The 11,416-nt window shown below is 38.6% G+C and overlaps 2 protein-coding genes across 6 annotated transcripts in view; one reads left to right on the top strand and one right to left on the bottom strand.

Moving 5' to 3' along the window:
* LOC132152088 (SUN domain-containing protein 1-like) overlaps positions 1–10,269 on the top strand; it is a 31,971-nt gene extending 21,702 nt beyond the window's left edge. The window contains exons 7-21 of the mRNA XM_059560775.1: positions 3,152–3,262; positions 3,471–3,569; positions 3,887–3,980; positions 4,159–4,217; positions 5,269–5,462; positions 5,568–5,828; positions 6,545–6,637; positions 6,707–6,750; positions 6,830–6,974; positions 7,056–7,322; positions 7,708–7,792; positions 7,885–8,000; positions 8,161–8,328; positions 8,450–8,542; positions 9,339–10,269. Of these exons, the coding sequence (XP_059416758.1) occupies positions 3,152–3,262; positions 3,471–3,569; positions 3,887–3,980; positions 4,159–4,217; positions 5,269–5,462; positions 5,568–5,828; positions 6,545–6,637; positions 6,707–6,750; positions 6,830–6,974; positions 7,056–7,322; positions 7,708–7,792; positions 7,885–8,000; positions 8,161–8,328; positions 8,450–8,542; positions 9,339–9,455 (1,946 nt within the window). The 3' untranslated portion in view covers positions 9,456–10,269. The remainder of the gene's footprint in view (positions 1–3,151; positions 3,263–3,470; positions 3,570–3,886; positions 3,981–4,158; positions 4,218–5,268; positions 5,463–5,567; positions 5,829–6,544; positions 6,638–6,706; positions 6,751–6,829; positions 6,975–7,055; positions 7,323–7,707; positions 7,793–7,884; positions 8,001–8,160; positions 8,329–8,449; positions 8,543–9,338) is intronic.
* The window catches only part of LOC132151902 (Fc receptor-like protein 5), a 628,771-nt gene that overhangs the window by 176,194 nt on the left and 441,161 nt on the right, over positions 1–11,416 (bottom strand). The window lies entirely within an intron of this gene.

Here is an 11,416-nt window from a genome sequence, read left to right on the forward strand (position 1 = left end):
GTAGTCAAATAAACGCGTGGTCAACACGGACAAATAAAGGCCGGGGGAAAATTTGTGCAGCAGAGCCAGATAGCGAACGTGTACACCCACTGCCGGAGCGTTTCTCGTTCTCGAGTCAAGAACTGGTTGCATCGGTTTTCAGATCACCAGTACACTGAACCAAGAACCGTTTCTGACGGACACGTACGATTCAAGAACCGAGGAGCTGATGATACTGCGCATGCGTGATTCAGCGTGAAGCAGACTGACACACAGAGCGTCTGAACCAAACTGATTCTTTTGGTGATTGATTCTGAACTGATTCTGTGCTAATGTTATGATCTCTGTCCTGGAACGCTATTGCTTTAATTTAAAACGGGTTATTTAAAACAATTACGTATCAAAGAGATAGAATTAGAAATAAAGGCCTGCCTCTAATAAAAGCCTGCTTCAAATAAAAGCCTGTTACCTTCTGCAGTTCAGGTAAATAAAGGCCCCGGCTTTTATTTGAGGAATTACAGTAATATTTTTGTGGAAACTGTCAAGGAATTTTTTTCCCCAAGATTCTATTCATAGAACATTAAAAGAACAGCATTTATTTGAAATTCAAATCCTTTGTAAAGATTCTAAATGTCTTAACTGTCACTTTAAATCAGTTTATACTACGGGGCCGTCGAATGCTTCAATCTGATTGGCTGACGAACGTTCTGAGGTGCGCAATTATTTTCTGGGAAACAGACGGTGAACGTAGTTCCAGGCAGCTCTCCTGACAGCATTACAGTTCCATATCACTTCACATAGTTAACAGTAATAACGGTCACGTAGTTTGCACCAAAAGGTGTCAGCGCTGCCCTGATGATTTTATCAGTTAGCCTATATAGTGTAGCAACTTAAAGACTACACACATGACATTTCTCACTAGCGATGTAATAACACCACTGTTTAGAGACGATGCAGCAGAAGAGTATTTAGAGACACACAGAGGTAACGTTACGTTAGCCTAATTTACACAAGCTCTCTCTTTCTCTCTGTGTCTCAACCGCTCTCCCTCTCTTTCTAATAACTTCATTAATAACTGCATTTGAATGCTATCAATGACTCTAGTCTCCGTTACCAGCTTTAAAACGATGTTTTGGTACTAGTAGGGCTGTCGCGATAACCGCAAAAATGTAATACCGCGCTATTGACAAGCAAACCGCAGAGGAAAGATAGCAACCGCAGAAACCGTGGCAACCGCAGTGTTCAGGTTTTTTTTTTTTTTTTTTTTATGAGGCTGTGGCCTTATTGTTTTTTTTTTTCAATTTGTCACTGTGCATTCAATAATAAATAAATTATATTAATGATACAATATGGTCACGACTGTAATTTTCTCGTGAGCCGTTGTAGCTTTATGGTGCTTCGTTAGTTTTGAATAGGCCGGCTGAAACGATGGGAGGCGCTCGATCTCGTCCCAAAACCTAATGTCACGTTGCCAGTTTGGGAACATTTTGGCTTTCAACCCAATGAAAAGGACGAGCCAGCGAATATAGATGAGCCGATATGCAAAATGTGCTGCAAAAAATGTTCCTGTGACACTGCAATACATCTAATTTGAGGTCATCGGGACATTCTAAAACGCTTAACAGGAAAAACGCTTAATGTGGTTTAATGTACCAATACAGTGATATTAACAGACCAAACTCACTAAACATCATATTAATAAAGTATATTATCTACAAAAAATCAGATGATCCCTGAATATGAATTCAACGCGTTTAATAACACGTTAAGCCTTTTCCTCTCATAGAAAACCATCATAAGGCTTAACGTGTTATTAAACGACTTGCATTCATATTCAGGGATCATCTGTTTTTTTGTTTTGTTTTTTGTACATTGTATACTACTTTATTAGTATAATGTTTAGTGAGTTTGGTTTTTAAAAATCACTGTCTTAGTACATTAAGCCACATTAAGCGTTTTCTTATAACGATTTTCTATGGGAGGAAAAGGCTTAACGTGTTATTAAACGAGTTGCATTCATATTCAGGGCTCATCTGATTTTTTATAGATAGTATACTTTATTAGTATGATTTTTAGTGAGTTTGGTCTGTTAATATCACTGTCTTAGTACATTAAGCCATGTTAAGCGTTTTAGAGTGTCCCCTGTCATCCAGCGCAGCTGCCCCCTCAAGCATCAGATCGCGGAGCAACATCAAAAAGAACAGCTGAGACCGGCCGACAGTTAGGAGTAGCTGAAGCCTTTGCGAAATCTGTAAAATACAGCCGTGAAAGTAACAGGCGTACCTGCTAAAGTCACGGACAACCTCCGCGTCAGTGCCCATACCCAAGAGAGCGTGAGCAGATAACGAGCTCACACGCTATCTGCTTGAGGAGTGCATCGACTCCAGCGCGAATCCACTGTCCTGGTGGGCCGGTGGTGACGCGATAATCAGTCTAGATTTCCGCTGCTGTCCAAAGTCGCGCGCACATACATGTAATACATGTTAGAACTTGATTTCTTAAAAAAAAAAAAATTATTGGAAAACGCATGTTCTTGTTGCTGTTTGGCATTTAACAATAAATAAAAATGTTTTAAAACGTCTCTGTCAGTTAAAAAAAGCAACAATATATGCTACATAACTCAACGATAGAGCTTTGTATGCAGCAAAATCAGGATAAATTAGGTATGTAAAAAAAAAAAAAAAAAAAAACGTCGGTAATACCGCATATCGCGCTATTGAGCCACCCATAATAACCGCAGGGGAAATTTCTTAACCGCGACAGCCCTAGGTACTAGCAAAAGAGGCATTGGATTAGATGCGGAAGAAATAGCCCTACTAATAATAGCGATTTAAGTACAAAAACCAGACGAATCCCTTTAAATATATCTTCTGATCAATGTCTTGAGGTGTGGTAACCGTAGTATAATTATTTTTCTAATATTTCAACGGCCCGTCATCAATTATTCCTCACTTCATGCATCCTTGCTGAAAGAAAGCATTAATGTATTTTAAAGTATATATTTTACTGACCCCAAACTTTTGAATGCCAGAGTATTGTTTTGAATGTATTACTTTAGGAATGTATGTTCTAGGCTTCATTCATCTGCTGTGTATTGTTTCCATGAATGTACTGTGGTAAAACTGTGAATGTGTCACATGACTGTGATTTTGTCGTCCTTGTTGGTTTTCAGGTGATGACTGTAAAGGAAAACAGCACATGGAAATCCACACGGAGCACAAACGCTATACCTTTTCCTCCCAGCATGTATACGCAGCCTTGTGGGCCCTTGTTTCTTACACAGGTTATACACCACCTTCAGATCTATACACACCTTCCCAGTAGATGTCGACTTCAGTGTCTCGTTCCATGGAGATACCTTTGTGTGTCTTTCACGATTTATGTTTTTCATCTTCATTTTCATTTGTTAGCCAAAAAATTATGTAAGTCACTGATTAAAGAGAGATGGTGTTGTCTGATTGTGTTCTGTTTTTTTGATGGTACACACCCAGGTTATGGGCTTCTGCGGGTTTGCCGAGGTTTGGGCTCGGCCGGTGCGTTTGTGACCCGGAAGCTGAAGTCCGTTCTGTGGCTGGCACTGTGTTCTCCAGGTTGATATAAATTCAGACTCCAGCATGCTTGTCTGCGTCTCTTGCTTTCTCCTTTCCCCCATATTAGTGTGGCTTATTAGACTTTTGCATCTATTTGACTTGATCGCACAGTGAACCTATAACACTTGTGTCTGAAGACTCAAATCATTTTAACCAGTACTTCCTTTCTTAGCTTCTCGGCTGTGGTGGTTCCAGTCCATCCGTCTCCGTTTCTGAATCTTTGACTAATAATACTCTTCTTTAAAGCAATTAAACCTGTCAGTGTGTCACTTGGAGCAACTTTCACTCCATATAACGTCCTCCTCTGATCTGGACAGGGAAAGCAGCGACTGGCGCCTTCTGGTGGCTGGGAACAGGATGGTATCAGCTGGTCGCACTCATGTCTCTGATCAACGTCTTTCTTCTCACCAGGTAAACATTTGAAGTTTGATCCTTAATAGAAATCTTGTCTTTGTTTTCTTTAGTTTTTGTGTTTTTTGCACAATAATTATGTGATTTTTTTTTTTTTTTTTTTGGTCAGAATGCAAACATTATCCCTCGTGTGCATGTGAGAAATGTAGTTTTTGAGTGTTTTCTCTCTGTCTGTCAGGTGTCTGCCCAAACTACTGAAGCTTCTTCTGATTCTGCTCCCCTTGCTGCTGCTGTTCGGTGAGATTATAATAAGACTGATTTGTTACACTGCTATTAATGCTTAGTGTTAAAGGAATTCATTTAATTTAAGCATCTGTTAGATGCTGTATAAATATATTTAAAAAAGCACTTGTACAGTGTATTACATGAGCATGAGGTTGTCTTTAGTTAAAAAAAACAAATCTTACCAACTTGAAACTTTTGAATGGTAATGTAACTTTGCACAGAGACGGGAGCTAGGTGCTTCACTAGAGTCATACTAGTATATGTAACGTTTGCAAGTTAATTTTATACTTCTGTAACAGTGTAAAATTAGCATATTTTAAGTGTGTATTGACATTGCCTGCAGGCTTGTGTGTTAGGCTTCAATTGAAAGTGCGTCACACATTAACAAACACATTTTTCTTTTATATTTAAAAAATGAGGGCCATGCGGTAAGCTCAAGCTTCCCAAATCATGTGATTTTATGATGATGATTATGTTTTTATTGTGTCAGTTAGCTGTATTATTTAGTTATTTTTTAACCTAATCAAAATAACCCAGATTAATTGGAATGCATAATGGGAAATTTTTTTGGGGGATAATTGCTTTTTCAAAACTCCTTTTAGAGTCTTAATATAGAGAGACTAGTTTTATTAAAAACAGACATTGTTGTTGCAGTTCATTCTGGTGACACTAGGGGCACAGAAACCCTTGTTATGATCCAAACATTCCTTCAGGAAACCACTGGCACTCATAAACAGCCACAATTGTGCAATCCACCAGTTATAACCCAGATGGTGTTGCTTAGTCTCTTATTCACTTATCCAGGATTGCACAAACACACACATTCTCTCTCTCTCTCTCTCTCTCTCTCTCTCTCTGTCTCTCTCTCTCTCTCTCTCTCTTTCTCTCTCCCTCCCTCCCGCTTCAAATCCATGGATTGAATTTGACTGCATATCACTGAAGTCCTTTCGAAATAATAACTTTTTTTTTGTACCAGAAAGTCCATAAACATCTAAAAACAGCTTCTGATCAAAGACTGATTTTTAGAGATCCTGTCTTTTAACGTTTCTCTTTCTCTCTGCAGGTTTATGGTACCTCGGTCCGCCCCTCGCTCTGTCCTTCCTTCCAGCTGTAAACCTCACCGAGTGGAAAACAGCAGTCACTTCTTTCCCATCGCTCCCTTCTCTCCCATCTCTTCCCTCTTTACCTGCATTACCTTCTTTCACTCAAGAACCACTGGCTGACGAACAGCACATCTCAGCCCCGGTGATCTCACAGGTAACAAACCGAGGCCAGTCTGTAGAGTATGATGTCTTGTGTGAAATCTGATATTCACACATGAATACATGAATTTGAATCAAATTGTGATCTGAATTCTCACAGGCTGCGTCAGAGTCCGTTACCAGCGAGCGTTTGGATCGGCTGGAGCTGCGTGTGGCGGAGCTGTGGGAAAGCATCAGACAGGGAGAGCTGAAGGCTAAACAGCAGCGTGAGGAGGCCGTTGGTTTGGTGCAGGCCCTTGAGCATCAGATAAACACACAGACAGACAGAGAGAGCCTCAGCCTGTGGGTTTCTCAGCTCCTGGAGCCCAAGTTCACTGTGCTCAAGGGAGAGATGGAGAGAGTAGCGTTTAACAGGGCAGAGGTCAGAATGAGTGCGCAGCTTATGACTTACCCATTAGCTTTCATATTCTCTATTAGTTTGTTTTGATCTTTCCAAAGTGATCGCCAAAAGGTTAACATTCTATGGGACTGTCCTGCTTTTAATGATATTATTCAACAGTTTCTTCTAAAATTGCATTATTAGATGTTTTACTTTAAAAATAAATTAAAATACAAACTGAAATAGGTTATATCGTTATCATAATTTTGTATAATTTTGAATTATATATTTATATATTTTGCCATGACTGTTGCCTTTGAAGCTGATATGGCTTTTAAATAAAATAAAATAAAGGAAGCGCATCATCATGTTTAATGTTATTATACATCAATTTTATTCATAAATGTTATTGAATTAATTATTTTTTTTAATCTTTGGGAAATGTGTCACTTTCTATGAATACATACTTTGTGTTTATTATAATGCTGTTGTTTATGAAGTTTAATTGTATTTTTGCCATGAATATAAGGATATAAAGTAAGCAAAAAATAACAAATACCAAATAAAATGGAAGCATATTTAAAATTCCTGCTGCTTTTAATGTTACTAAGCAATGATTTTATCCAGAAATTTCATGAATGTTTTGAAAATATATTTTTTTGAGAAAATGTCTTGCTTCTCTATCAGCTGTTAAAGTACAGTATTTTGTCTGGTTGTTGTCATACTGCTTTTTTTTTTACTCTCACAATGTCTTCCAGACTGAGGAACAGTATGTGCAGCATCAGACGAGTCTTGAAGCTCGACTAGCCGAGCTGGAGCTCCTGCTGAAGAGCCTGAACTCTAGAACTGAGGTATAAACACCCCTCACACTTATTTATTTTGTTATTCTACCCCTCCATCTAATTCTGTCTCAATCACAGGAGATCCATGTAACACAGCAGACTCCGGTGCAGGCTCCTGTCAGGTAGACATGCTAATACATCACATGTTTTGGGCTCCTCCTGTCTGAGTATTGATGTTTGCTCCTGTGTTTCCCGCTGCAGTGTTGGAGTCTCTCAGGAGAAGCATGATGCTTTGCTCACTGAGGTTCAGAGGCTGGAAGCAGAGCTGGGCTGCATCAGAGGAGACCTGCAAGGAGTGATGGGATGTAAAGGGAAGTGTGACCGACTCGACACCATACATGAGACCGTATGTAATCTTTATGTACAGCACAGAATACATTCATCCTGCTTTGTATGTGTTTATATATGAGTCATATCTCTTCTCCAGGTGTCCGCGCAGGTGAAGGAACAGTTGTACGCTCTGTTGTACGGTCGAGACGGAGCTGAAGCAGAGATCCCCGAGCCCCTGCTGTCCTGGCTGGCTTCTCAGTACACACGCTCCTCTGACCTCACCGCCACCCTCATGACCCTGGAGCGCAGCATTCTGGGAAATCTGTCCCTGCAGCTGCAGGAGAGCAAACAGCAGCAGTTCTCGGCTGAAACGGTTACTCAGACGGTCGCCCACACCACCGGGGCTGCTGGGATGTCAGAGGAGGTACTACAACTGTTTTGTTATACAGTAGTGTTCAAAAGTTTGGGTTCAGTAAGATTTGTTTTTTATTTGAAACAAATTAATACATGTGTTCGGCAAGGACACATTAAAATTGATCAAAAGATGATAAAGACATTTATAATCTTACAAAAGATGAACTTTCTGTTCATAAAAGACACAGTAGTATCGCAGTAAAAATGGATTCTCCGTTTTTGCCTTAATATTGATAAATGTTTATTGAGCAGCAAATCAACATATTAATGACATCCTATGCAACTGTGATTAAGTTCTGTGAAGAATCCAATGAAAATGGGCCTTATTTGAGGATTCTTTGTTAACATACCAGTGTCCTTTAAATCTCTCTTCTAATAACGCCTGTGTTTCTCAGCAAGTCCAGCTGATCGTCCAGCGTGCGCTGAAGCTGTACTCTGAGGATCGCACCGGACAGGTGGACTACGCTCTGGAGTCTGGAGGTAAGCCCGGCTACAAAACACACAACCCCATAAACATCACCAACCCTTTAAAGAGGCTTGTACATGAGTCTGGTGTGTGTGTGTGTGTGCAGGCGGCAGTATCCTCAGCACACGCTGTTCTGAGACGTACGAGACTAAAACCGCACTGATGAGCCTGTTTGGAATCCCGCTCTGGTACTTCTCCCAGTCGCCACGAGTCGTCATCCAGGTAAAACCTGTGAACAATAACCTGAAGCAGCATCAGACGTATCAGTAAATGACACACCGATAGATAGAGCTGGATTGAGTCTTGATATTGAAAGCATGTAGGTGATATTTTGTCCTAAGACGTAAGACACACAAGATGTGTATTTCTGTCTGCCTTACAGCCGGACATGTACCCAGGAAACTGCTGGGCGTTTAAAGGCTCCCAAGGTTATCTGGTGATCAGGCTTTCTTTAAGTGTGATCCCTACCTCCTTCTGTCTGGAGCATATTCCCAAAAGCCTCTCTCCTTCTGGAAACATCAGCAGCGCACCACGCCGATTCTCTGTCTATGTATGAAGAACCCACACTTGTGTCTTGTGTACTTGCATATATTCATGTCTATTTATGTTTAACCCAGTGAGTTTTTGTGTTAGGAGGTGGTGTATAATCCCACTGCTGTCTGTCTCCACAGGGATTGGATGATGAATACCAGGAGGAAGGGAAACTGCTGGGTGACTACACCTATCAAGAAGATGGAGAATCACTCCAGATCTTTCCAGTTATGGTAAAATATGTCCAGATAGAATATGTGAAATGAGCAGAATTGCAGAATCCACTCATTAAAATAGTTTACTGAATAACATGGAGTGTAACATGATTTGGGCCAATTCTAATGAATATGAAATTATGAAAGAAATACTATATATAGCTATTTTACAGTAGAATGTACTTCTCATAGTAAAAACAAAAAACAAAACCATAATAATACTACAGATTATTCAAACATTATTTTTTTAAAGGAATTTCATCCTTGTTTTCATTTAAACAGTACACATCTGTTGTGCAGCACTTTGTTTGCCAAAAAATGAAAGGAATTGTTCTAGTAAATTGTTAAAATATTATGCATTAATTTTAATGAAATTGTTTTTGATAATATAACTCGTATGAAACTCAAGAATACAGAAAAATTCAAACCGACCAAAAAACACATATCAAAGGGCACTATTATCGTTAAAATCCTTATTGGTTAATAACATTTAATTAAACAAAATGTTGTTGTGTATATATATATAAATATATATATATATAAAACTACATTTTGGAAAGAAAGAAAATGAGGATTCCGCAAAAGATTCGGCATTGAATGTATCATTTTCAGGGAAAGTTATCCCAGCATGCATTGCAACAAGCTAGTAATAAAATCAAGTTTTAGTAGCTTAGCGATATGTTGGAATAAATTGTCTTCTGTCCTCTTTATTTCACACCACTCATTTAATTTGAGTTTGAGTTAATATGATGTTACATGAAACAGAGCTACAGTGGCGTTCTGAGCACGTTTCACTTTGCTTTCTTTTTTCCAGGAGAAGAACGACAAGGCCTTTCAGATCATTGAGATGCGAGTGCTGTCGAACTGGGGTCATCCCGAATACACCTGCCTGTATCGCTTCAGAGTTCACGGCACACCTCACACTCCGTGATCAGGCCCACTGTACAGTACTATATAACCCTTTATGTACATACAGGAAACGCTCGGATGAAACTGGGCTTGCTAGACACATTTTTAAGACTCTAATACAAATGATGGCTGAAACAAGGAGCACAGTGGAAAAGAGCAGTGCGTTTAAGCTAAGAATTCCCAATCATTCCCTTCCCAAGTCCCTGTTCTTGCACTGATTCATGCCCTTGCGGCTGGGCCCTGTGTTACGCTCTCACCCGCAGAAGTATCTGTGCCTTCAGACAGAACGCGCTTCTCTCATCCTGTGTACATTGTTTCTCCTTTGTTTTCTGAGTGTACAGAGAGGAGAGAAGTCACTGCCGCTTTGAGGTGGCCATCTGCTAAACCAGTTCATCTCACCAAACCTGATGAGAATATGTCTGGGTCATGTTTTACCCCAAATCATTTACTAAATTAATCCTACTTTAGAGCTACTGAGATTTTTTGCATTGCTTTTTCCTTAAAAAAAAAAAAAAAAAAAAGATAAAGGCTCATTAAGATGAGCTTTCTCATTACTGTAATGCAAAAAATATGTATTATTTAAACAGTTTAATTTTTTTAACATTATGATTGCATTTGTTCTACTTATTTTTAAAATTCTATTCATTTTAATGGTTTTTTTATTATTATTTTTTAAAAATATTAAAAAATATTAATACAGAAATTTTGCTATATTATTGAGAGTGGGAAACATTAATAATTGTAAATATATAATAATAATAGTAATTTTATTATTATTTAGATTTTTTTTAATAGGGTGGAATATGACCCAGGCAAGTTTTCACCCAACAGGCACTTCATTTTTTTACACAAAAAACAAATAAACATTATACACAAACAAATAAACCCATACCAGCCATAAATTGCAGGAGACATTGGTTTGACCTCGGATGCTTTCTCCTGAGAAAGGAATGGATGTTTATGGACTGTATGTGAGCATGTGGACTAATATGTGTACATTTGAACATAACTGGACATAAAACACTCACTTGTTTGTTTCTCTTCTCGTCAGGAGTCATATCACGGTCACGATTCGCAGCAGGAATGTAACTTATTGTAATTAGACCTTTTTAATCAACTTCGATCAGTGTTTACTTTACATAAAGGGGTGCACCGTCATCATCTTTATCCTTTTTTGTGTTTTTAAGCATTTTAGTTAAAGGAACACTCCACTATTTTTGAAAATAGGCTCATTTTTCAACTCCCCTAGAGTTAAACAGTTGAGTTTTACTGTTTTTGAATCCATTCAGCAGATCTCCAGTACACAATTTAAATAAACTCTTCGGTCATTTTTGAGTGAGATGCTAACGCTCTAGTCAGATTCAATGATCTATGCTAAGCTAAAAGGGCTACCGCCAGACCCAGAGATCAGCTGAATGGATTCAAAAACTGTAAAACTCAACTGTTTAACTCTAGGGGAGTTTAAAATTGAGCCTATTTTCAAAAAAAGTGGAGTGTTCCTTTAAAGTAGACAGTGCACTGTCATGTCTTTATAAAGGAAATGTAAGTTGCACAAAGTCCTGTGTGATTCGTTGGATGTGTTTGAAAAGTCAGGGGTTCATTTATTGAACCGCGTCGTCAGCACTGTGTTGACCTGAAAGAGTCTGTTTGTAAACTACTGTTGAGTTGTTCATGACTATTTATTTTCTGGAAATTTATCCAAGAGATAGGACTTTGTGCAGTGTGTTTTTGTAAAAATGCTTTTCAATGCATATTGGTCTGTTTATATTTAGTTAGTTTTTTTTGTTGTTGTTATAAAATGGCTACAGCACTATGAATTGTACCAGTAAAGAATTTTAATTTTGATGGTATTTGTATTATTTATTTATGTTTTGAAAGCTGAGTGGTTCAAATAATTCAGCTAAAAAAATGTTTTAAAAGAGTATGCTTTTTTTCATGTAGGAATGAATGTCATACAACTGTGGAAGCACACGGGCTGAGTAT

This window comes from Carassius carassius, chromosome 1, assembly GCF_963082965.1.
Source record: "Carassius carassius chromosome 1, fCarCar2.1, whole genome shotgun sequence".
Taxonomy (NCBI): Eukaryota; Metazoa; Chordata; class Actinopteri; order Cypriniformes; family Cyprinidae; genus Carassius; species Carassius carassius.